Below are 27971 nucleotides of genomic sequence, written 5' to 3' on the forward strand. Positions count from 1 at the left end.
GTTTATTCATATTAAAACAATAATTATAATTTATCAAACCAATTGATAAAATTAGGCTTAATTTTATCTATCTACAGAGTAACAATTGTTAAAATTAAGTAATATAACTTTTCAATATAACGTACTTCTTTTTTACGATATTTGCGTCTTTTTACATTCATAGTATCATAATGTTATACATAATATTATTATTTTAAATTAAACCTTCATTTCTTTCAATCCAATTCTGCTTTCAACTTTTTCGCTTCTTTAACCCGATATTTTTACTATTCATATATTAATAATTTAATTTGGTCAGACTTATAAAAATTCATAAAATCCTCTTTTGAATTCAAAAATAATCATCTAATTCTCTACAATATAATTACCTTATTTTTTGTTCTTTTGAATTTTCACAATTTTTATTTCTGAAGAAAATCTGCAATTTTCTAAATTAATTTTAAAAGTTCACATCTATCTTTAGATACCATTTCCTCCAATTTTCTCATGACCTTTTTTTCCTTTTGAGAATTATGAACTATCAGGGTCAATATATTCTATCTTTTACATCCCTTACATTTACTTGTTATAAAATTAACAATTAACCTTACCATAAGTTAAGGCAAAGCTTTTATTGTATTATAAAGATGACTAATTTCACATAATTTTACTGTTTATGCGAGGTAAATTCAATTGTATTAGACAAAAAAAACAAATCCCACTTTCGAGATTTGATGAATTTTAACATTTTATTAATTTGCTGAATATTTCTGAAATTACTAATTCAAATATAGAACGCAAGTTACAAATTTATCATAAACCAAAAGTAATGCATATGTATCATATGAAAAAACAAGTTTACACAGAATATTGCTATCATTTCAAATTTGACTATTTTTATGGTTGATTTATAGCATGCTGTATCATTTTCTTAAATGACAAATATCATATACTATGATCTGTGCGATATTGTGCAATATTGAAAATGAAAGCCATTTACAAAAGTTTCTCGTAGAGAGGTTATCGATTTTGTAATTTAATCGTCGTCGTTATCGATTTTGTAATTTAATTGTTATCGTCTTTTTCTAAACGTGCATTTTTACATTAAAAGCAATGCAACTCCAAAATTAATTGGTATTTAGACTTTAATTAGGTGCAGACAAACGAAATGCAGTCCAAATATTTTGGTGATATATGAATTACATAAATTTAGGGAAATTGAAATTATATCTTTTTAAATTTTTAGGAAAACAGATTTATAGAATTGTTTAAGTCATCAAAATAATGCAGACTTAGGTCAAATTTTCCAAATTTAATCATTTGCAAGACTTTCAAGCGACTTCAAAATGTCGAAATATAAGTCCAAAAATAAAATTACGATTACAGTCTATCCTCAATTATTATCACGCTAATTATTGAGTGACCCATGCGTTCGTATGTATGTAATACCTTTTAAAAAGGAGATGAGAGAGATAAACTACATTTACAATTTAAATCTGATGTATTTACTTGTTACATTTACAAATGTAAATGTTTCTCGTAATGTTTACATTTTGTAAGTATAACGAATAAAAATGACGCACTTTTTTTACAAAGTCAAATTATTGTTCGATTTTTGCAGCTTGTAAACGATTAATTGTATAAAGCAATTGATATTAGCACGACATAACTGAATAATTCTAATATTGAAATCAAAAGCCCTTAAAATATCATGATATTTTAATTTCATAACAAATCTAGGAGACTATTTGATGAAAACATATCCGATGTGGTTTTGTTGTATTATATAACTTGTTATTGACTTCTTAGCTTTCCAAATTTTTTTCGATAATGAGAAAACGAATGAAAAATCAACATTTGGTCCATTTAAAATTTGATTTGTTTACATTTTTTTTACTTTTTGAATTTCAATTTATATTTTCCTCAAGAAATACTTTAGATTTTAAGAAACTAAATCATATAATCTACTAAGAAAATATATTAAATCCTATAATACTCAAAGTTTTGTGATAAATCCGATCTTTTTTATTTTACTTTTATTATGTTTTTGCAAACTTAAGGTCCTCACTAGGTAAAACATAATACTCTTTGAAGTTAAGTATTTTCACAAAGAGAGGACCAACAATATCAAAATATTGAATAAAGATTTGTATTATTTTATTTATTTTTAAGAACATGTTTAAGAACCCTCATTATCTCCACGAATATTGCATATTTTTCTATTCTAAGACCACCAAAATTACGTTTTAATATAGAAAATAACATATTTATGTGATGCTAAAGTCGAAGTCCTTAAAAAATTAGTGTTAAACATCCATTTATTACAAAATTGAAGAAATATATGTAAAATATAACACATAATTTAGTTATTTGACTCAATTATTAGTTATGCAATATCAGTTGTGTTTATATCTGCGTTATATCACGAGATGCATTGAATTGTCATAATTAGATCACCGTAAATCTTATCAATTTTTGATACACTTCCGGTGAAAAATTTAGCCTTGACAATAGGATGAAATATATTGTAAAAAAATAAATTTTAGATTTTGAAGTTTATCATTTCGAATAATGAAATATAAACAATACAAATTTTCTGTCGTTTCGAGATTCATAAATGATCGGAATCTTCCAGCTCCGACTGAAATAGAACTTTCGGAAGCTAATTTTCAAGACGAATCTTCTTTATTAAGATTTATTTTGGATATCCCTAAGGATTTAAGCTTTTCCATTGACTCATATTCAATGAATCTTTTGATACATTTCATTATCGAGCAATCTACACAAAATGAAACAATATTAAAATTCACAATTCAAAATATCACTTCTTCGAATATCTTTCAAATAGATTTGATACTACTGGAAAATTTATTCGAATATTTATCGCATTATATTAACCAGATTTTTTTCATTTTTTCATTAAAATTAATTCATTTTAAAGCTTTAGATAACATACAATACCTTTATTTATCAACATTTTCCGATCAATATGATGAGATATTACGTTTCATAAGCAGCAGTGACAATTCTCTCTATATCATCGATACATTTATTGCTTTGATTAAAAACAATATTCTTGACGTTGAATTCTTCCAAAACGCAGTTTTACTCAAGAAAGAAATTTTTTCTAGTATTATTGAGTACGAAAATCAATATTCAACTTATGCAATTGCAAATTTCTTTACAAAATTATTAAAATATTACCCAGGATATGCAACTGCTCTTCCATGTTCGGATATACTAATATCAAATTATTTCAACTTTTTTAATGACGTGAATTCAATTATAAATAACGAAGATTTTGTTTATCTTCTCAAATTTATAGTTTTATTTTATAAAGCAGTCGATATAACATCTGAGATGGCTTTAGAATTCATAAAAACACTTGAAATTCTGCGAAGTCTTTCTCCTCACTATTCATTTACAGAGTATGTAGTTCAGGGGTATTATTGTGTACTTCCTCTTATACCCATGCAAATTTCATCTACCGATTTTTTAAATTCACATGAATTTTTAATTAATTATGCAATTGAGAATTCAAATCTTCACAAATATTTGAAATTATATTCCAGATGTTTCCGCAGATTTGATAGCGATGAAATATTCAAAAATGTTTTTCATATCTTAAACCTTGTAGAAGTTACAACAGAATATTTATCAGAAAATCAGGATCTTTCTGAGAAATAAATCTTTATTTGCAACGATATCCTAACGAGGGTTAATTTAATTTAATTTTTATTTTTTATTTCAAGTTTGAGTAAACTTTCAAGATAATCTATATAAGCCTTTTGATGTTCTTCATCTAGATTCTTGTTTAATATGTGATGAATTTGATTTTTTTTTGAAAATTCAAGATAAAATTCTTTTTTATCTTGATCAACAACATGAACAATTCGAGTACAGCGTAACATTTCATCAATATTTTCTGTTTTCTTCGTTTCTAGATATTTTTCAAATATTTCTTGCGGAATCTCATTTTGATATACCCATTTATTTTTTTCCGGATGCTGATCTTTGTACTTAACGAAATATTGCTTGACTATTCGCTCAGAAACAACATATTCGATCTCTTTTCTCTTTCTCATTGAATATTTGTGACACTTTTGAATTCAATCAAATCAAAAATATTTGAAATTGCTAGAATTTTTTTTCTTTCTCATGAATATTTGAAATGACTCAAAAGGAAAACTCGTTCGATTCAATTCAATTTTGAATCAGAATTTTTTAAGGACCAATAAATCAAATTATGTTAAGAAAATCTTTTTTTAACTCAGAGTATCAAAAGTACGTTAAACCTTCAATTTTATCTCATGTCGGAAAGCGAACCGACAATAGTGGAAGAGAATCAAACTATATCAGTATCCATCCAAGCTATTGTTGATGAAGAAAAAGGAGATGGAGCTGATATGCTTGATTTAATTCAAAATGAATTGAATTCTCGTAAAAAATTGAAATATAGAATGGAAATACCTGAAAATTCCCCAATTCCAATTCTCAAGGAAAGATATAGCAAATTAAAATTTACAGATCCTACAGAAGCTGCTATATTTATTGCAAAAGATTCATATAATTCTTTTTATCCATTAAATTTTGAGCAAGGAAAAAAGTTTCGTTGTCCTAACTGCCAATTTTGCATGGAGCTTGTAAAGACTCATGAAAATGGTCAACTTTTCTTCATTCCAGTAATTAAACACGAGCATAGAGCAAAGCAATGCAAGCCGAGTAACAATATACCAAAAATTCTTAAGTTGCAAGCAGGAAAAAAAGTCTATGAATTAGCAAATTCTGATAATGTTCCTCAATGCAAAGAAATTTTTGCAAAAGAATTGAATATTCCCAATGCAACTTATACGATGTTCCATAATATAGTAAATAAACTTAAAGGAACCACAAAGGGGATAGAATTCAATCTTACAATTATTTCTCAACAATTTTTTCAATCATAAACAAAATCGAACAAGGATTCTGCGAAATGATTTTAGTTAAAGAAGTTAACAATGAAATTGAATTGCATACATTTAAGAAAGGTGATGAATTACCTGAAAATTCAAAAGACTTTCAAATTTATTCATTTATTGTAATTCCTCCAATAACTCATTTTTACATGCAAACACAAGCTTTTTGCGGAATAATTCAAATTGATGGAACGTTTTTATTTTGTATTAAAAAAGGAAACTTACTCATTATTGGTACACCTGCACCAAATAATAGACTTATCCCTATTGCATTTGCATGGTCTGTTAGTGAAAATACGATAACAATTAAGGATATGCTCACTAAATTGAAATCTTTTATTCCACCAAGCAGATTCAAGAATATTTATTCCGATCAAGGTCCGGCAATTATAGCTGCTGTTAGAGAATCAGGCTTTTCTTGCGATCATAAATTTTGCTTACGTCATTTTGCAACAAAAAGGGAATACATCAATGTCTATTCCGAAATTGTTGAAGTCGCTTACGCAGACCATCCTCAAAAACGAATTGACTTGATTAAAAAGTTAGAAACTCGTTTACAAGAGGAATATCCAAACCGCGAAAATAATCAGGATCTCTTTAAGTACTTAGATAGTATTAACCCATTTGAAGGATTCGCTGACTACACCGCTGGCATACTCACAACATCTCTTATTGAATCCCTTAATGCCGAAATTAAAGATAAATGGGATACATATGAACCCGCCGAACTAATTATCCGTCTCATTGAACATGAATTCAATCTTGTTAAAAATGTTTTAACAGGTGATTTTAAATCAGATAATATTATCAAAAATCTAAATGAAACTTTGAAACATTCAGATATGTTTAGCTCGGTATTATATGATCCAATTCAATAATTATATTATGCAACTTTTGGTCGCTATACATATTGCGTAAAAATTATGTCAGATTCACAATATTCATGCACATGTAAGCACATCGAATTATACGGATTACCTTGTATTCATGTAATCGCCGTATTGAATCACTTTTCGAACAAAAATCTTCTTAAAAATTTGAATGATGCAGTTCATGCTCGCTTCAAATGTTCAGAGTTTATGACTCCTGTGGAAGATTTAATGAAATTTTATGTTGACCAAGCATCTTTAAAAATTCCCGGAATAAATTTCAACCTGGGAGAGATTGAAAAATTAAGGGGAAAAAGGACTAGGATTAAAGCATTTTACGAAAAGTGATGCTGTGTTGTTAGTTATTTATTTACTTTTTTTAATATTTTAAAAAAAAATAAAAGAAAATTCAAATAATTTTGTATCTCCCATGATATATCGACCCACGAGTACTAATGTGGCTATAATTAGAGATTGCAACTCTATTATGATCATAGTCCGGTGATATACAATAAGATTCAAATTTTGAAAGAATTAAATTAAGGGTATAGTAAACTCAAAATTCTAGAGTTTTGAGAGTGCCAATAAACTCTATAGGCCTATATATATCTATATTTTAAAGGAGAGGTTACGCCATAATATTTGATATTATAAATTATTAATTCAAAATAAAAGTAGAAAATGAAACTAATTTTATTCTAACCTATATAAATATATCAATAATCTAAAATGATTATAGTCTGAACTATATTTTACCAGATTATCAAATATAAGAGAAATGAAATAAGGCATAAAAATATCATAGCATAATTATTGGATAAATGCATTAATAAATTATTTATATCATAATGAGAAAAAATCAAAATAAGAAAATGAGCATAATAATAATTTAATTAAAAACAAAAACAATAAATAAAATGTAATTTTCGTTAATCAAAGTCATCAATGTCTTCGTCTTCTGATTCCCATTCGGACTTGAAAACTTGATAATCTCCTCCTGGTACACTCTGAATGGATTTTTTGTATTTGTTCTGTTTTTTGGAACCTTTTGTAACAGTTTTTTGTTTCAATATCATTTTGGAGTAACAATTCTCTTCAAATAATTTGACACAATCTTCTGGAAGTGGGGGAAGATGTAATGCTTTTTGTATATCTCCGAGAAAATGCTCTGGATCATTCCATTCTAAGATTGCAACGTTAACTCTAATGTTAATGTTCTTCCAGGCTCTTGATTTGTCCAAATAGCATGCAATTTTGGAGTTAAACGCTTCATTCATGCAGGTAGATCCAATGGAAGAAACTTTGGAAACTATGGGTGTCCATTTGTGAACCCAGTCATAGAGCATGAATTGAAGTTGGATCGAATTGACACCTTTTTGCCATTCAAAGCATTTGTAATTGTGCGGTTCGCAAAAAGAATGATTGCCTACGTAATGGTAGACACAATTCTCCCACATTTTCGTACGTTTGTCAATATTTTCTTTGGCAAAACATGACCAAAGCCACATACTTAGGCTTGCATTCAGACCCCAGAAAGGTCTCTCTATTTTTTCAATCTTCTGAGTCTTGTCGTTGAAAACTTCAACTGTCTTATGAGAAGCTGAGAACTTTGTAAAATCTTTTGAGATATTTTTTGATACATGATCTGGATCGAATCTTTCAAGATGAGAGACGCCAAATTCTTTAAAGACAGAGACACTTTTGTTATCTCGGTCTTTAATAATCTCTTTAACATCTTTCAAGATATTGTATTTCTTTAATTGCTTCAAGATGATTCGAGTTCCAGCACTTTCCATATTGTTGGAAGCTCCGGAATACTGAGCATGCTGTCTGTTTCCACCAATATGGTTGATGTTCACGCATGCAAGAACTCTTTTTGTGACAGCATCGAGCGCAGTTACTGTACAACTTGGCGAGTTTCGCCTGTGCGTCCATCTTGCATCAATGGATAAGTAACCACTGAAGGACTTTCTCGACAGCATTAGGGAAATACTTTTAAGTCTTCTAATCTTATCGTCACAAAATCTCTGTTGTCTCATGACACCACTCTTCACAGGGGGCTTAGTTCCACAAAGAGAAAGAAAGCGAGCACCTTTTGTATATGGCATTCCGGTCATTATGCAAGCACCAAGCATCTGTCGCGCTGAGAGTCGACGACGTTCGTGGAGTAAAATGTTATGCATTGCCTTTGTTTTCCGTTTTGGGTGAACAATATGGCCCATACAACAAAAAAAATGAAATCCCGCCAAAAGTGAAAATTGAATAAAAAGTAATAATTAATAAATATATACTATATCATTAGATGAATATTTTGGAATAACATTTTAAAATCGAGGTTTTTCAATGGATAACGGTTCAATCAAAAATTTGACCCCATTTTAGAATCTACATTAAAAATGGAACATTTCTGTCGTTTCAAAATTCCAAAATAACGTTTCTATTCCTCTCAAAAGTAAAAATAAACTTTATTGGGGAAAAAAATATTTTTATTTTCCAAAAAAAAATGAAAACCTTAAATGCAAATCTAATTTTGATGCTTTTGTTTGTGATTTTTTGGATGTCGAAAAAAATTTGAAATTTCAGACAAGTTACCATTAACACTAATACGTTTCAGCGAGTCGGTCCCATCAGAGAAATGTTCATAAATCGGCGATATAATTTATTATTTCAGCAAAATATTCTCAGATCCAACTAGAATAAGGTCAAATTATACAAATTTAGCAAAGGCTAGTTATCCTACCTATTCAATTAACTTTAATTTTAAATAATTCAAGACAATTCTCAAAATTACCTTAATAATCGCGTTCTCTTCGCAAAATGACGATTCATCATTCACTACCAGCATAACTGAGGGCTTGTGCTCACAGAATAATACAGATAATTTACTTATTAATGCAAAATTTAGTACCAAAAGGTAATCATAGAAGATACAAAAAAAGTTTCTTTATTTTGATTGCTGATTTTATTTCTTCTAAAATTTACCAAATCTAAAAAATCCAAAATTGAATGCTATTGAATTTCATGTTTATGTAACATATACTATTTATTATATAAGGAATAAAAATTTTATAGTTTTAATCAAAAATAAAGGTGTACTAAATGCATACAAAACAAGGTATTTTTTACTCATCCAAAATATGTTAACAGTGCTATTTATATAATCAATATCCGAATTTCGAAATCATTTTGATGAAATCTTTATTTTAAAATTGAGTTGACTGTTAAAATCACCCGAGAAGAGGGATTATCTCAATGAAAAGTACATAAAATAGCAAACGCACAAGATGGCACTATGCAGCTTTATATTGTTATACAGGATGAACATATAAAATGTTTGGAAAACACTTACTTCGTTCTACAAATGTGTATCTCTTTATATCAAAGATTCTTCTCAAATTATTGAGAGACTTCTCTCAAAAAAAGGAAAATTTGATAACTAAAAAAAATTATGGCATAACCTCTCGTTTTGCATAGATATATATTTACATGGTCACAGAGCTTATTTTCATTGTCAAAACTTAAAAATTTTTAGTGGACTATACCCTTAATAGGATAAAAAAAAGAATTTACACTCTCTCACTTTGAAAACGTAGAAAATGCCAATCTATTGGTATACATTTTAGTTTTGTTAAGTTTACAAAACAATTACTCTAGATTTTAAAGATTTATCAAGAATTTAGAGAATATCCTTCTCAAAACAACTTCAATAGCGAAGGATTAGTATTGAATCGGATTTGTAACATAATTATAGTACATTACAATACAATTTCTCCGACTTTTAAATATTTTTGAAATATTTACAAAATATGCTCTTTCTATCATCGATACTTTAATATAGAGCAAATTTAGTAAATGTCATCACGTTATTTTTTCATAAATCGTTTTCGAACTTTTGAAATATTTATTTTAAACCAGTTTTCTACATTTAATATGTGAATTATATCAAAAGTAGATGGGCGATACTTGTAAATCTATTTAAACTATTAGTTTGCTATTATTGAAGAACTTTATAATTTTTTTTTCTTATGTATGGAATTAAAGATAATTTTGCTGATTCCAACTGGTTTTTCTATATGAGTTAAATATGCCAAGTGAAATTGGACTTGCCAATATTGTAAATTGAAGTATGGACTATATATCGATTTTCATTGATTGATGAATAACTCGGAGTAATGTAATTGTTGATAATGAAAAATAGTTTTCAATTGCTGGTAAGGGCCAATGTATGTTCAATAGCTCCGAAAGCAAAAAATGCACGTTTAGAAAAAGACGATAACGATTAAATTACAAAATCGATAACGACGACGATTAAATTACAAAATCAATAATGACCCTTTCTCGTAAACAATAAGTCATAGAGAAGGAAGAAATATGAAATCATCAATTGTTCCTCATCCAGAAGGATGCATTTGGCTTTGTGAAAGTTCAGATTCTATAAAAATGCCAATAAAACTATGTTTTCATTGTTTCAAAAAGGAAACAAAATGAACTATTTCAATTTTTAAAAACGTGGTTAAATAAGGTATACTATATTTTGATTGGCAAACTTGATTTCACTAATTCTCTTTAATTTGCTCTGTTATTACTTCTCAAATTTTGTTAAGATTGCGAACTGTCAACATTCATATGATAGGTTGAAACGCTGTTTTTATAGGTTGTAATATACCACAAAGTTCAAAATAGTAACTGAGTGCTGGTCAATTTAATTCATATCATTCTTTTAAATCATCTTTGTAATAATTTCTGTTCTTGCTCAAATCCACTTTTAGAGCTGAATTTTTAAGATATTACAATACATTTTTTAAGTTTATATTAACTCTTTATATAAGGATAAAATTTCAAATCTGTTATGAACAATAAATTTTTGAAATTTATATTCCAAACAATTTACTTTATGCCAAATTTAATCTTATCATCTAAGAAATTCTCAAAAACAATAAGCAATATAACATTTATTTTCAATAAATTTTTGTATAAGGAAATAATAATAAACAACATAAGATACCCATATATTCAACAAAATTTGATTACATTTCTTGATAATTCTGCAGTAGAAAAAAACCGAGGAAATAGTATAATCATAGTGTTATCTTATACTACGGGATATTTTTTAGTTGTACACACAAAGAGAATTCATTATTCATGACCTTTAAATTTATAAAGAATTACTCTTATATGATTAGTTGATGTGATATTGACTTAATAAAAGCATTAATACATTCTGAGTTTTCCGTTATTGAGAATTCTACCATTATTTATGAACTCTACATGGGAGAATGTCTATTTCGAAAAAAATAATCGTCTTTCGGTCTATTTTCGAAAATAATCGTTCCGATCACGACGATAGACATTAAAATGCATAATTCTCCACCATAGAGTTATTTTAGATCCTTGGCTTATTAGGCGCTACTAAATCATACTATTTGCAATCTATTTATATAATAAAAATACTATGTTATGCTTTTTTATGAGATTAATAAGAAGATTGCAAGACAAATTATGATATTTCTCACTATTTTCACATATAATCAGATAGCCTAATACTAATACTAACGTTTTGTAACTGTGCTATTGTGTTAATACATAAAAAGTATTATGCTTATTTAATTCTAAAAAAAAATATTGTGTATATAAGATAACAATATATTATTTGTGCTAACATATACGAGAATATAACAATAACGCTGTTGTTTAGCCCAAATATATTGTATTTAATATAAAAAATATTATCAATTATTATTTGTGTTTGCAACGAGGCCTTTAATAAATACATAGTTTAAGGTGGTGATTCACAATAATAAAATATGATAATTCTCTTAATTTTTTTTATTATTATGAAATATTTAGCATATCATTAATATAATGGATGATCTGAATTGTATTAAGGAAATCTAAATCTATTCAATGATTAAAATTCGATATAAATCGAGTTAAATCACAATTGCATAAATTGATTAAGATATTAGGTAAATAGCTGTGGTATATCATTTAAATAGTAATGTTTATGAGTGTGTATATGCACAATTTGTGAAAAAACAGTTTTTTGTCTCATATTTCAAAGAAATATCAATAAATCGATTATTAGACAGAATGCTTCACCAGTAATGATTGCGTTACGTTATAAATTAACAATTTTGGCCAATCATTCATCTAAAATTGTCAAGAATTTAAAATTTGAATAAAGCTGTTGATTTTATAAGAGAGATATATGAGAATTTATCTTTAAAATTAGTCACTTGCTATGATATATAAGTGGTTTATCTTAAAAGGTAATATCTATCAAAATTGATTACAAATTTTTGAGAAAAATCATAAATTTTCGCAGAAATAACATTATATACAAATATTAAACTTGCTCTACTTACTCAAAAATTCCAAAATAATTTTAGATTTATGATTTTCATAGATTTTTTAACAATTTTTGAATTTATTTTTTATTTTTTGAAAAAAATTTGGAAATTTCACATCATTAAATCACGTTTTTACTATTTCAATAGTTATTTTTACGTTAAGTTGTAATGAATTTATTATTTTTAAGTGAAAATATAAAATAATGTCAATATTTTAAAAATAATGAGGAATTAGCAAGAATGATCAATGTAACCCTTTCATATATCATCAATTACTACTTTTTCTTTTCATTTATAGTGAATGAATATGGTTGAATGCTGCTAACGTATTCATTAACAGCTAAAGTTGAGAACGGGAACATCAAATACTGATTCGAAACAGATTACATTGATGAACTCGTCTCTATTTAATCATTCAAAATTCATATTTCTCGATTATTATTACAAACTCTCTCAAATTAAGCAAATTATACATCATTTTATCAACATTACAATTGCAATCTACATTCAATACGAAATTCAAACGAAATTCTCCATTATTACAATATTTTGATTCATAAATTAACGAAAATGAAATCTTTTATAAATTTCGAATAACCAAACAACGTATAACTCAAATGTACAATCAATAAATGAATTTCAAAGTTTTTTACAGATTCAAAATATCTTTTTAAAATATTCTCATTATCAGCTTCCTTTATGCTCGCGTTACACTACAGATATATTTTGCCAGGCAACTACTTTAAAAAATTCGATTTTCAGAAATTTTACATTCTTTTTTTGTTAAAATCGTTCTAATACTAGTGATCCAGATCACTGCTACGATAAACAAATATAGTGCTATTACTTTCTTACTTATTATGACTAAAAATTTATTTTTATTATTATTTTGTGCTTTATTTTTCATATATTCACTTCAGCATACTTATTTATCAGAATAATAGAGAGATTACAGGGTCATAATCCCATAAAAACTTCTTTACCATGATTAATATAATGAAAACTCACAAATTGTCATTTTATAGGATTTTTCAATATAAAATTATGATATATAGAATATGTTTAGTAAGTTTCCAAACAATCATCAATAATAAGGTAGTCACAAAATTTAAGTAGTGAGGCTCTCAAAAATTGAACCGTACTCCATACAAAATTTGTGTACCCTCACTACTTAGATTTTGTGGCCTTCAATTGAGAGGTTAGTTTTGATAGAGCACGTTATAAAATTAAAAGGGAAAAATAAATAAAATTTAAACATTTAATTATATATAATGTAAGGAGTGTAATTCCAAATTTTCTAAAAACTATTCAAATTTGAGCATTTTTTTGGAAATAGTAAATCTAATATGTACATCTAATAACAACATGATTCATCACCTTTTCAAGCTCTGCAGTCAATTTTTTGAAATTTGATTGAAATAAATGTAGCAAAAATTACATTTCATTAGGGAATATATGAGTTTCTCTGGAAATAGGCTGATAAATTTTAAATTTTGTCCAATCAACATGAATGCATTGAGAAATTTGGATTGATTTTCTGGTAGAATCTGGAACAATTCAACCATGTATAAATGGATCATGTAATCATCATGAAATGTTAGTGTTAGAGTTCAAAAGAAACAGAATGAGTGGAAATCAAACACAATCTGAATAATTATATTCATTCACTTCAAAATGCAATCTTTAATAATTTCGCCTTCTATCGTCGGGATCGGGACGATTATTTTCGAAATAGACCGAAAAACGATTATTTTTTTCGAAATAGACATTCTCCCAACTCTACATCAATTACTCACACCATATACATTGTACCAATTGACATAAATCATTAGATTTATCCATTTCAGTTTGAGTCAAATTGTATAGATGCGAAATATATGACAAAAAATTGAATCGTTGCAATCAAATTTCGGAGGATGCAAATGCATTAATTGGATTTGGACGAAAGATTAAAAACAATTATTTATAATTTATCACAAATTTTTACTGAAATTAATCTATATTATATAGACATATGAAAATACAACATTAAATTAAAATTACAGGCTTTTCTATTGATTTTTTTATTACGGTTATGAAAAGCTGAAATTAGTAAAAAATTAAGTACAATCATTATTCTGTTTTTTTAAAAATTATTTATATATATTCTATTTTTAGAAAGTATTTACTAATGTTGCGATTCATTGAATAATTTTTCAATGAATGATCGGGAGACGTTCAAATCACATAACTATCAAAACTGAATTTCAAACAATAAGTGACTTACTAGTTCTACTATTGATATGGAATAATATTTTTCATTTTCGCATGTGTGCATCCGACCAAATAAAATTTTTTTTATTTGATAATTTTAACGAGAATCATTAATATATAATAAACATCTTCAATTGTCTCTCAAAACATTTATCACAATTATTTTTTCGTTTTCTATTCAAATTGTTCATACTTTAAGTATCATTATAGAGATCATTTTATATACTATTTTTTCTTATTTTCATTTTTTCACAGGGCCAATAATCATTAGAAAAATTTTGATGAGTGAAGACTTAAGCAATAACCACGCAAGTTCAGAAACGACATCAGTGGATGCTTGGGCCACCATCAAATTTCTTCAGCCATCCAAGAATTATCCAGGTCAGAAAGGAAACTTCATTAGAACTACTCGTTACACTTGGTGGTCATTTCTTCCACTCTCTCTGCTAGAGAATTACAGATCATACACCAACATTTACTTTATTATAGTTTTAATTATTTGTGCGTTACCTCTTTCACCAGTTAACTATTTATTTACACTTTGCCCAATGCTTGTTGTACTTGCGATATCAATGATTCGTGCAGGTATCGAAGATCTTATGAAATATGTTCAAGATCGCCGTAGAAACAATGCTCCTGTTAAAATCTACAGTTTTGGCGAATGGGTTGATTCGATTTCCGCAGACATTCGTGCAGGTGATGTCATATTGGTTGAGAATGAACAATCATGCCCTGTCGATATGCTTTACCTTACATCATCAAATGTTAACCAATCCGCCAATTTCTCTATGGCAGAGCTTAATGGAGAAGCCACAGTTCAAACAATCTACCCGCACCCTCATTTCAAGGGTAAGCAATTCCCACAAGCAATAACTCATAGACAATACGAAGTAGATGTACCAGAACCGGACAGAGACCTCTACAAATTCAATGCCAAGCTGAAATCCGAAACAGACATTTGGCCGATTTCCATCAACAACATTTTATTACGTGGAACATCCCTCAAATATACAGATTGGGCCATTGGTGTTGCTCTTCGTACAGGCCATGATTGCAAGATCATGATGAACCAGCGCCATCCACCCGCAAAAATGACCCAATTCGACAAAGATAACAATACAATGGTTTTATGTGTCTTTATTTTCAAGATGATCACTGTTTTCATCATTTCCGGATGCTGCTGCTACTTCGAGATGCACAACGACTTCAATCTCCTTGATACCGTCATGCCATCCGCCTTCAAATCATTTTGGGAAGCATTTCTCCAGTATTTCGTTCTCTTTTCATATCTCATTCCACTTTCTCTCAACTGTACAATCGAAATTTGTCGTCTTTTCCTGATGTTCATCATCAGTTACGACAAGTACATTGTCGAAGAAGACAGAGGAAAGTCCAAACCGCATAACTCATCAATGCTCGGCAATCTAGGTTTAGTCACTCACGTGTTAACAGATAAAACAGGAACATTGACAGAAAATGTCATGCAGTTGAAGGAATTCACTGATTCAAATGGCACTTTTACAACCGCCGAATTTATTAAATCATATGAGAAAGATGCCTTTTATTCAGAAAGATCACTTGAAATGCTTAGAGCTCTTGCACTTTGCAACACTGTCATTGTTTATGAATCAAAAGGAACTCTTGAATATAATTCTGAATCTCCTGATGAATCAGCATTTGTCAAATTTGCTTCTGAAGCAGGAGTTGCATTGATACAGCATGATCAAGAGTCAATAACATTAGATGAACTTGGAAAGAAAGTTGTTTACAAAGTTCACGCTGTTTTACCATTCAATTCAACAAGAAAGAGAATGTCAATAATCGTACAGAGAGAAGGAGATTCTAATGCAATTATTTATACAAAAGGTGCTGATAATGTTATCTATCAACGCGCCGCTTCTACTAAGTATAACAATGAAGTTAATGAGTTTTCTGCTGAAGGTCTTAGAACATTAGTTTTCTCTTCAAGAATACTCGAAGACGAAGAGATCGAAAAGTTCGTTGAAGAGTACAAAGAAGCTGCTGCAAGTTTGGATAACAGAGAACAAAAACTTGATTCTGTCGCTACATCAATTGAAAAGAATTTGAATATTATCGGCGTTACGGGCGTAGAAGACAGATTACAACCATGTGTTCCAGAAGCCATTCTTTGGTTAAGACATGCAGGAATCAAATGCTGGGTATTGACAGGAGATAAATTAGAAACAGCCATTGAAATCGGAAAGACATCATCTGTTATTTTACCTGGTGCTGACACATTGATTTTATCTAGTTCAAGAGAAGAAGAAACTCTCAAATCTGCTAAATGCTACAGAGATAATTTCGATAATTTCAAAGACCCTGTTCTTTGTTTGACAGAGAATGCAACAACACTATTAATAGAGAAAGAACCAGAAGACATTATTTATCTCTGCAAGAAAGTTAAATCAGTAATTTTCTGCAGATCAACACCATTCATGAAAGCGAGAATTGTTAGATTGGTCAAATCATTCAAGGGATCTCTCACTCTCGCAATCGGTGATGGTGCAAACGATGTCGGAATGATCCAGGAATCTCATGTAGGTGTTGGTATTTCTGGATTGGAAGGAAACCAGGCTGCAATGACATCTGATTTCGCCATTCCTCGTTTCAGACATTTGATCAGATTGATTGCAGTTCATGGACATTGGGCATTCGATAGATTCGCATGGACAGCAATGATCATGATCTACAAGAACATCGTTTTCTCATTCTCTATGTTATGGATGGCCATTGATACAATGGGATCTCCATCATCTTTCTATGATAGTTTCTTCATGTCTTGTTTCAATCTTTTGTTCACAATGATTCCTCCTTTCATCTACGGATGGATTGAACAAGATTTGCCTGAAGCACAACTCGTAAGATACCCACAGCTCCATAGAACACTTCCAAACCCAATGACACCACCTCTAATCGCTTATTTCTGCGGATTGGGTGTTTACCAGTCAATCATTGTTTACTACGTAATCAGATTAACGATGCCATCATCTAATTTCACAGAAAACGGTTTCTTCTCTTATTTCGGAGTTGTTCTCATTGTTTCTGTGATGGTTTCATCATGGCTGAGATACTGGTGCTGGGTTACATTCCTTGCAAACTTTGGTACATTGTTTGTTGCAATTTTAGTTATCATGCTCTACGGTGCTTTCATGGAACCAGAAATCATGAGCTGCGTTTTAGTAGATATGACAAATCCAAGAACTTATTTGATGATGATTTTGGTAATGATTCTTGGTTTGATTCCGCCAATTTTCTTGGAGTTCTGCGTTGAACATTTCGGAATGAGATTGAACAGATTACTCCGCGAACGCAGATATATCGATATCGATGGACCAATTGACTTCGCTGAAGCAATGAAACAAGAATCTGAATTCGAAGAAATGACTTCGATTTCAGCTGCTATTCCATAAGAAAAAAAATTGTTTTTTATTTTATTTTTTTGTTGTTTTGTTATTATATATTAGAGATATACATCTTTAATTATATGTCATGTTATTTGTAATATTAATGACCAAACGTTTTATACTCATAAATAAAGGATAAAAGCGTTTCTTGAAATTTCTAATTTTATTTTTATTTTATTTTTTTCAAATTCATATTTGTTACATTTTGGGATAAGTTCTACAAATGAAATCAGATCTCCACAGGTTGTCAATTTATTCATATTGATTTTTGAATATTTATATCAATATTCATTACGCAATAATTCCAATTGGATGTAAATATCAGCTTATTTTCTATATAGATAAGCAGATTATTCACTTATATTTGCTCAAATATTAATATATGGAGATATTCAGATATATGCCAGGAAAAAACATTGGTAAATAACAGGATAATATCCAATGATTTAATAGCTTAGGTGAGTTGAACACATTAACACATATAAAAACTTTGAACATTGAGTTTTTTATGTTATCATTATAATTTCATGCTGAATTTACGTTAATTATTGATAGTGAATATGAAAAATAAGCATATAATCAACAATATCTGCAAATATTCTTGTTAAATATCCTTGTATTTCAATTCTAACCATTTTGAATCAGATAATCTCAGATGAGATCCAATCCTGATCGAAAACGGTATTAAATATGAAGAGTCTAAGCGCTGCAATAGTCAAATATCAGAATTAATCTTGATATGATCAAAACAAAATCCCGAACATATAATGAGCAACATTTCGTTTTTACAGTACGAGAAGTATGTTCCACATAAAAGGTTTGTATAGATTTTAGGTTCCATAGAAAGCGGTTTTACTATCGTTCATCAGAAACCTCCAATGCTGCTTTATTCGATTATTGCATTATTGTGCAATGAACAATCTGTACAACCAATGGATATATACGGCCAAACAGAAGCACTTACACTTAAAAGTGGATGGGCTTATTTTAGCTTCAATTATGGCGACTTTGGACACACAGTAGATATCAAGGCATGGCACAAAGGCAAGGAGATCTCTACAATGTACTACGAATACAATTTCACCTGCCCAACAAATGAAAGCGAAAAAGTTGAATATGAGCACTTATATGATAACGAAACTCAGACAGCAATTGTTGGCGTTAACGTAGCTGATGCTGCCAATGGAGACAAGGTTCAAGTTAGTGTTGTATCCAAAGTACGTCCAATCGCCATCAATTCTGCCATGTCATTAATTTATGGCCTCTTCCTCTTCTTCTCTATCAACATTGTTGTTGCTACAATCCTTCAGTACTTCTACTTCAAGAACTCCATGGATCCACGCGAGTATCTTCCACAGGAGAAGGAAGAACAACAAAAGAGCTAATGATGTTATCTCATTCTATAAACATATCTTTTATTTTTAGAAATATGAAAAATCCCTTATTTTAATGTAAAACCTAAAAAAATTACGTAAAAATAAAAAATTTATGAATTTTACAGTGGAAATCTAAGGTGTTTATGTTTTATTGCATTTTAATTTATCAATTTGGGCTATTAAGATCGTTGTCCAAGACAAATATGAAAAATTAATAATTATCTCAAAAACAAATATGCTCAGACTTCATATTTACAAGATTTGTGGGCTGTAATTCGCTTTCTTTTTTACAAATACTTGTTTAAAATTGTATTAGCAAATGCTCATGCTTGTCAGACTGCAATAAGCAAGATCTTATTTAACCTTTCAGAAAACAAGAAATAAGCGCTGATAATTCCAATTAATTTTAGAATCTTTTCAAAAATATAAATAGAAATGCTCATTTTGCCCTGAATAGACAAAATTATTAAGAGCCTAGACATTAGAGTCCAAATGCTGATATATTGACTTCATCTGAAGAAGATATCAATTAATTAAGCTAATTCAAACATTTCATTAATAACTGAAATGAAAATGAAGAATGCGAGATAATGTTTGCATGTTACTATGTGTACAAAATATGTTTGTATCGATATTAATCTCAAATATTGTAAAAAAATTGAAAAAATAATTAAAATATGAAACTAATTCATAGGCATGTGTATACTTATGAAAGTTTTGATTCGCTGATTAGAAATTTAGTGAATCTAGCTATATTGATGAAAGCTGAATTGAGATTACCCAATTTGTAATAAGCAAAAAATTTCGAAATAATCGTCGAAGACTGTAGCAAATTGAGAGGACCGACCTAATCGTACTTTTGTATCTGACGATGGATATAGATACTATAAAATATTCTCACACCAAATTTCATAGTTAGAAATTTTTGGGATCAAAATTCGAGGTGGGATTTCTGAAAATTGCCTGAATGAATATGACTTATTTTTATGATATTTACAATGCTCATTATATGGACAATCTATATTCCCAATATCAGAGATTTATTGTTTTTTTTCACATTTCTGACATAGGAAAGACTATCGAATTTAAATGTGATTGTTTAATGAATTTGTGCAATAGTAATTTCATATTCCGATCCAATTTGAGAGTATTTTGAAACAATGATTTCCTTTTTGCTTTTTTGGAGAGCAGAAGACTTTTTTTATCAAAAAGTATTCAATGATCCTATCATATTTCCTGTAACATATTCTATCAATAATGTTAAACAAAGAAAATGCTCAGTTAATAAAGATGATGAAACAATTAGCTGTCCTCAAGGAACAAATATTAGTAATTCAGCATTTGTAACAGCAACTATAAATAATTTGCCTTCTGGCTACTTTAATATCTTAAATTTTACATGTAATTCCTTAAAAGCTAATCCGAAACAAGAAATTCAAATCATTATCAGATCAAATGGTACAGGGAGAAGCTACTTTTTCAAACCTGATGGCTCTGAACAGTCAAACCCAGTTATTCCAATTGTAAATAATTCTCAAATCGAAGCATACTTTCTTTCACATGAAGGAGAGAGTATTTTTAAGTTACCACAGCTTAAAATTATTAACCCAAATATTGAAAGAAAAGAATACGGAAAACCTAAATTAACTAAAATTGAAAAGAATGTTTATCGAGCTTCAGTTGAAGTTACTCCAACAGAAAAACTATATATACAATCAATGTTTATTTCAAATAGTTTTGGTCTTCCAAAAACAATGTATGAATATAATTATCCAATTCCAGATTCAAAGACAAATGTAATGATCATTCCAGTTATAGCAAACGAATCAATCATTATAGGAATTGATGTTTATAATGATGAATACTTTTGTGCATGGCATCAAAGAACAGATGTAGAAGGATCATATATGGAATTATCCATCAAACCTAAAAGAACATTTACTTTAACATATTTAATTATTGAGAAAGAGTCAGTTAATCTTCGAGATTCTTTAGAGAAATGGCATTTAACATTCAAAGACATTTACTGCAATAATACATTTGGTCTTGGCGCATGGGTTGCTTTTCCTCGTCTTAATCAATTTAAAGAAGATTATATTAAACCATTAATAAATGTGCTGCAAATGGTAGTCAATTATGTACAGTTATTAGAGATTATGGAAGGAGAGATATCAATGGAAAGCTTCAATGCTCAGTCAATTATAATAATAAAGGATCTCAGATATATTTCTTATTCTATGGTGCTGCAAGAGATTTAAAGTTAGATTCATTGTTTAAAGCCTTGGATAAGAAGAATTTTACTGGTGTCGCGTTAGATTCATTATCAGTTCATTTTGCTTTTTATAATACAAATATGCCTACTGAATATTGTCCATTCACATTATTAGATGATAAGAATTATGATAAAGAGTTTCTTATTACAACACAATTCAATGTTTTTCGCAATCTTTCGAAATATTCACCAAGTGGTTACATGATTAATACATGGATTGGATTCCCACAGTATACAAAATGGGCTGCTATGTTAGGCTATGAAGTCAATATAGAAAAAATCTTTAGTTCTGATTTTTTATATTTCTGGCAAACTCGAATTGCGCTTGGCTCTCGACCAATTTCTCATTTACAATTAGCAGGAAGCTGGGATAAATTTGAAGAGTATTTTAGTTATTGTTCTGTTGTTGGTTGTACACCAAGTAGTGAAATAGGTGGATTCTGGAATAAAGATGAAAATATGAACAAAGTCAAGCCAACTTATGACAAATGGAGAGAACCATTGATGGAAATGTTAACCGAAACAACATTTCTAGCAAATGGAGGTGGAAAAGTTAAGTTTGTTAATGATGAATGGGGTGTTTTCTGTAAAAAAGATGGAACATGTTATGCATCATTTGCAATCAGAAATGAGTCCACTGATTACATAGCAACAGTTGACAAAAATCCCGAGTGTTTCTTTGTACCAGAAGGTGTTACATGTAAAACTGATGGAAATAACGTTACGATAAGCAGCAAAAACAAGTATCGTTCAGCAATCATCAAATTTGATGGAGTTGTATTAGAAGAAAAAAGTAAAGTAGGTTTAATTGTTGGCCTTACAATTTTCTTTGTAAAATCAGCAATTTCTTTTTCGAATTCGGATTTAGTGATTTTCAATACAGGTCTTTGGCAAAACAATTCTTTTGAATATTCGTCTGTTACATAAATATTTTTTGAGTAATTGTATATAAAGTTAATTGTTTGAATATTTGTCATGTCAACATTCCCAGAATAATAAAAATCTGATTTTATGAAAGTTACAGAATTTCCTATATTAAAGTTTGAATGAATAACAACCTTACAAATGGCAGAACATCCATCAAAAACATTTTTTGGAATGTTACAACCACAATTAATATTAACATATTTCAGATTTGAACAAAACGAAAATGCATTATCTCCAATATATGCTAAATTACGTGGAAGAATAATTTTTGTAAGGTTTGTACAACTAATAAAAGCATATTTTCCGATACTCGTTATAATTTCAGGAAGCCTTATCTCAAATAATCTCGAACAATGATGAAATGAATAGTCACCAATACTTGTTATACTTTCTGGTATATCAATACTAATAAGACTTGAACAGCGAAAGAATGTATATTTGCCAATACTCGTTAAACCATTAAGAAGAGTTATATTAGTAAGTTCAGTGCAATAATAGAATGCAAATTCACCAATATTTGATATTTTGCCATAAAGTGTTATATTATTAAGCTTGGAACAATGTTGGAATGCACCATTTCCGATATTTAACGCGCCATTAGAAATAGTTGCGTTCGTTAAACTAGAGCAAAATTGAAATGCATAATTTCCAATATTTGATAAATTTTCAGGAAGTATTATATCAATAAGTTTTGAACATCGAGAAAATGCTTGAACACCAATATTTGTTAAATTATTTGGAAATTTGACAATAGAAAGTCTTGAACATGCAGAGAATGCCGAACCTTCAATAATACTTAAACTATCAGGAAGGATTATTTGAATAAGACTAGAGCAACTAGAGAACGCACTTGTACAAATTTTTGTTAAATTATCAGGAAATGAAACATTAGTAAGCATGGTACAGAAAGAAAATAAGCGCTCACTAAGATTTGTTAAGTGTTGAGGAAGAATTATATTCGTAAGACTAGTACAAAACGAGAATGCTCCATCACCAATGCTAGTTATCTTATCGGGAAGACTTTGAATAGAGATGCATGAGCATTGATAGAATGCAAAGGCACCAATGCTTGTTAAACTATCTGGAAAACTTATATTTGTAAGCTTTTTACAAGATTGAAAAGCATAACCACCAATATTTGTTAAATTAGTCGGAAGAATTATATTAGGAAGATTCGAGCAATATGTAAAAGTCCCATTATGAATCGTTGCCAAACTATTAGGAAGGCTAATATTAATAAGATTTGAGCAACCATAAAATGCAAGTGCTCCAAGATACGTTAAATTATCAGGAATAATTATATTAGTAAAACCACTACATTCTCTGAATGCATTATTACCAATAGAGGTTAAATTTCTAGGAAAATTTATATTTTTAAGACTTGAACATTCAGAGAATACACCATCATTAATACTTGTAAAATATTCAGGAATATTTATATTAGAAAGACTAGAACAACCTGCAAATGCATAAGGTCCAATACTTGTTATGCTATTTGGGATTGTTATATTATCAAAACTTGAACAATGATAGAATAATTCTTCACTTATGATTGTTAAATTTTGAGGAATATTAATGTTAGTAAGACGATAACAATATTTAAATGCCATTGATTCGATAATTTCAGTATTGTCATGAAGAGTTATATTAATAATTTCAGAACACTCAATAAAAGCCCCAACTCCTATTTTGCTTAATTTTTCATGAAAAATTATGTCCAAAGGTGCGTTTAGCACAGCGCTCTATATGAGACTATTAAAGGAGATATATGCTGATTATAAATATATAATAAAAAATATGAATATATGTATATGATGAGTATGTTGTATTTTGGCGCCATGCCGGGATATAAAATGAATTTTGAGACAAGAGGCGGTTTCGCGGGAAATTTTGGCGGGATTTTTTTCATTTTTTTAATGAATCATAAAGAAAACATCCTCGCTCTTGCAAAAAAATGCAAAGACTGTAAAAAAATCTACGAGACATTGGTAAAATGCTTCGGTATGGATGCTCCTAGCTATTCCACTGTAACGTATCATGTTAGGATGTATCACTTCATGAACAAAAAGGCGCCCATCATAAAAATTGACAAAAAATCGCCGGATCAAAGAAAAATCAAAGCAATTCTTCAAGCGCTAGATGAAGACCCAAGAGCATCACTCAGAAGGATAGAGGAGATGACAAAGATACCACGTACAACAGTCAGTTATTATCTGCACAATTATTTGAACTACAAACTAGCGTATACACGTTGGGTTCCGCACAACCTTAATTCAGTTCAAAAAAAATCTAGAGTCTAATCTTCGAAAGAGCTCCTTTCTATATTGGGTACGTATCAATCCAAGAAGTTTCGCTTTTTAGTAACAGGGGACGAGTCTTGGTTTCAATATGCAACAGAAGCCAAAATCATGTGGATCCCGAAGGATGAAAATCCGCAAACATTCCCGAAGAAAAAAATTGACACACCAATGATGATGTTGTCGGTTTTTTGGGGCGTGAATGGCATCATCGCAATTGATATTCTTCAAAAACCTAATACGATGAATGCTCAGTATCTAATTGACAATGTTCTTACTCAAATTATCAATTCTGATGAGTTTGAGAAATCCAAACAACAAAAACAAAAGTTTGCAATTCATTTTGATAATTCAAGAGTTCACAAAAGTCATAAGGTAATGAATTACTTGGTGGAAAACAATGTCAAAGTTGTTCCAAACCCAATTTATTCACCTGATATTGCACCCTCTGACTTTTATTTATTCGGCACGCTAAAAAAGAGAGCTGAAGGACGCGAATTCGCGAGTCCAGATGATCTTGAAAATTTTGTAAGAGAGCAATTTGAGCAATTTTCTCATGATGATTTAAAGCGTGTCTTTCAAGCCTGGATCGATCGCTGCGAACGCGTGATTGAATCCAATGGTGATTATATTTAAATAAACTTTATATATATGTAACTTGTTTATTTCTATTCGCAGTATTCAGGTTTGTGCTAAACACACCTTTGGACACCATATATTTATTTTCGAGCATCGGCGAAATGAATAATCTTCAATAGATATTAAGCTTTCAGGAAGAATTACACATTCTAAATTGTTACAATATTCAAAAGCATATTTTTCAATCGAGGTAAATCCTTCAGCAATGTGGAGATATTGTAGAGTATCAGATCTATCATGAAAATATTCGGGGATAGATAATCCATTTATTATTGTTAAATTTGTAATAAAATTATTTTCACTGGGGAAAGAACGGCAGCGTCCCCTATTGATATCTAAAGTATATGAGTTATCACCATTATCTGTAAATACGCATGTCATTTTTTAGAATAATTCTACCTTTTTGACCTGAAGAATTTGTTTTTGAATTTTATGTTAGTTTGAGATCTAATTTCCAAGGATCTATTATAATAAGTTTAATTGTTTACATTTTCTAGCTTTTAATTTCTAGATCTGCTGGTCAAAAGATAAAAATTATGAATCAAAAATTTAGAAAATCTGAAAAATTTCAGAGTTACTTTTTCAATTCTGTTCTTAAATTCGGACTTATTTTTTATAACACTAAATCCTTTGTTGGTGTTATATTTTAATATTGAAGAAACATGAATCTTTAAACGACAGATAAAATTTTATTGCACTTTTCAATGATAATTGAGAAGAATTTTTTTCCAAGATTGAAATAACATCGATCTCGGCATAACCATCAATTGATAGACCATTCTTCTTAGTTTCGAGGTTGTTGAAAGCTATTTTTTAAAATATCAAATTTAAAATTTTTCTGATTTGAGTTATTCAACGCAAATATCATAAATTATTATTCTATGCATTAATACAACCACATTATAACGTCTATATATTCAGAAAATAAAATAAAATAAAAAAAAAACATTTGCACTCTGTGAAATATTCAACTATCATAATCTACTAAAATCGGAAACAATATGAAACAAATGCTATTGAAGGAAATCATCAAATTAAATCATCTGAATTTGTTTTATTTCATGAAACAATGCAATTAAAAGAATCTATAAGCCAATAAAAAAAAAACTCTTTTATTGTTTATTTCTTATAATTCTATAAACAAAGTATCCAACAGCAGCAGCAACACCAATATTTATTACACCGCTGATTATGTAGTTAACTATTGGATTTTCTTCATCTTTCTTTATTCCTTTTTCTTCCTTCTTCTGAGTGCTTTCCTTTGTTGTTTCTCCTTTCTTGGAAGCATTTTCGTATTCCTTTGCAATCTCTTCCAAGTCGAAATTGAACATAGATATGTCTCCAATCTCTGCACATTTCTCTTTGAGTGATTTCGCCTTTTCCATGTCGCGTTTGACACCACAACCAGCAGCATACATCTTGCAGAGGTTGTACATAGCGAAGAAGTGGTTGGGATCTATTTTCAGGACTTGGTTGAAGAGTTCGACAGCTGCTTCCGCATCTTCGAACTGATTTCGCGGTTCTTGTAATGGCGAGTAGATTTCTCCTAACGCATTAAGTGCATCGACAATTCCGCTCTGTGCGGCTGCTTTAAATTCTTCGATGGCTTCCGAAACATTTCCCATTTGGGCATCAACAAGTCCAGCCATGAAAGTTGATGGCGGATCGTTGAATACACGTGCACCAATTGATAAGAATTGCTTTGCCATTAGTGATAACTGTGGATTGTTTTGAGAAAGTAAAATTTTTGCGTATTCGCAAATAGCTGGTGGATAATAGTACTTAGCAGCTTCTTCAAGTCTCGATAATGCAAGGTTTAGAAGCATTTGCTTAGCTTCATTGTCGCTTAGTTGTTCAACTAAAGATTGATTATACAAGTAAGAGAGGAAAAGGGACTTTGGATCCATTAAATTAGAGTCTACTGTAGGATCTGAGAGCATAATTGGCCATTTTTCAGGTGTTTCTTTAGTAAAACGATGGATGATTTGACCTTTTGAGGTAACTTTTGTGTATTTGGTGATTCTGTTGTAAAATGAGCCAGCAAAGAATGGTGGCTGACTTGTAACACCGATATAAACACACTTGTTGTTACTTGTTAATTCGACTTTCATCAAATCTACGTTGAAATCATCTGGAAAGCTAAATGTAACATCGAAATGGTCTTCAGCATCTTCTGCTGTCCACTCAAAAGTTTTTAGGAAGTATGGAGAAACGTGAATTTGATCCATTTTGTCACTTTTTATTTAGTTTGCTATTTAATGTACCAATATTAATACAAAGAAAATCAGAGTTGATAGTAGTACAAAGTATAAAGAATTGAGTATTAGAGCCTGTTAGTTCAATAAAATCATGTACAGAGTAAAATGATGTAATATGTTCAAATAAATTCAATGAAGGAATCAAAATGAAATGAGAAAAGAAATTATAATCATCAAGATATACTGAAAAATGACTCATATAAGTTCATATAACGAAATTGTTATCCTGAAATCTGATCAGTGCATTTTCAGTTTGTATTTTTTGAAAGAAGGGTCACCAATAAAAATTATGAGTATATTTCTTAATAACTTAATGAAAATTCTTTATGAATATTTAAAATACATAATGGTCTCAAAAAATCTTATAGTAG

General features: G+C 29.5%; 5 protein-coding genes and 2 pseudogenes across 7 annotated transcripts, besides 6 other annotated features; 6 read left to right on the forward strand and 1 right to left on the reverse strand.

The window, feature by feature from the left end:
* Nucleotides 1-998: 998 nt before the first annotated feature.
* Nucleotides 999-1205: a mobile genetic element.
* A 2893-nt stretch (nt 1206-4098) lies between these two features.
* Nucleotides 4099-6225: a mobile genetic element.
* On the forward strand, nt 4440-5394 carry TVAGG3_0711500 (annotated as a pseudogene). The gene has a single exon. A coding segment is annotated over exon 1 (955 nt).
* Nucleotides 6226-6346: 121 nt separating the features above from the next.
* Nucleotides 6347-7980: a mobile genetic element.
* A 1345-nt stretch (nt 7981-9325) lies between these two features.
* Nucleotides 9326-9347: a mobile genetic element.
* Nucleotides 9348-9919: 572 nt separating this feature from the next.
* Nucleotides 9920-10137: a mobile genetic element.
* Nucleotides 10138-14624: 4487 nt separating this feature from the next.
* Nucleotides 14625-17973, forward strand: TVAGG3_0711540 (putative phospholipid-transporting ATPase family; the record flags this gene model as incomplete). The annotated part of the gene is made up of 1 exon (XM_001580865.1): nt 14688-17837. One exon carries the CDS (start codon nt 14688-14690, stop codon nt 17835-17837), a length of 3150 nt encoding a protein of 1049 aa, XP_001580915.1.
* A 724-nt stretch (nt 17974-18697) lies between these two features.
* Nucleotides 18698-19330, forward strand: TVAGG3_0711550 (uncharacterized protein; the record flags this gene model as incomplete). The annotated part of the gene is made up of 1 exon (XM_001580864.2): nt 18710-19216. One exon carries the CDS (start codon nt 18710-18712, stop codon nt 19214-19216), a length of 507 nt encoding a protein of 168 aa, XP_001580914.1.
* A 1037-nt stretch (nt 19331-20367) lies between these two features.
* Nucleotides 20368-21465, forward strand: TVAGG3_0711560 (spectrin binding; the record flags this gene model as incomplete). The annotated part of the gene is made up of 1 exon (XM_001580863.1): nt 20368-21465. The coding sequence occupies one exon, from the start codon at nt 20368-20370 to the stop codon at nt 21463-21465; it is 1098 nt and encodes a 365-aa protein (XP_001580913.1).
* A 95-nt stretch (nt 21466-21560) lies between these two features.
* Nucleotides 21561-22406, forward strand: TVAGG3_0711570 (uncharacterized protein; the record flags this gene model as incomplete). The annotated part of the gene is made up of 1 exon (XM_001580862.1): nt 21561-22406. One exon carries the CDS (start codon nt 21561-21563, stop codon nt 22404-22406), a length of 846 nt encoding a protein of 281 aa, XP_001580912.1.
* Nucleotides 22407-24120: 1714 nt separating this feature from the next.
* Nucleotides 24121-25419: a mobile genetic element.
* Nucleotides 24212-25339, forward strand: TVAGG3_0711590 (annotated as a pseudogene). The gene has a single exon. A coding segment is annotated over exon 1 (1128 nt).
* A 968-nt stretch (nt 25420-26387) lies between the features above and the next one.
* On the reverse strand, nt 26388-27570 carry TVAGG3_0711600 (SEL-1-like protein family; the record flags this gene model as incomplete). The annotated part of the gene is made up of 1 exon (XM_001580861.1): nt 26455-27570. The coding sequence occupies one exon, from the start codon at nt 27568-27570 to the stop codon at nt 26455-26457; it is 1116 nt and encodes a 371-aa protein (XP_001580911.1).
* Between the last annotated feature and the right edge of the window lie 401 nt (nt 27571-27971).

The sequence above is a fragment of the Trichomonas vaginalis genome, chromosome III (assembly GCF_026262505.1).
Source record: "Trichomonas vaginalis G3 chromosome III, whole genome shotgun sequence".
Classification (NCBI taxonomy): Eukaryota; Parabasalia; order Trichomonadida; family Trichomonadidae; genus Trichomonas; species Trichomonas vaginalis.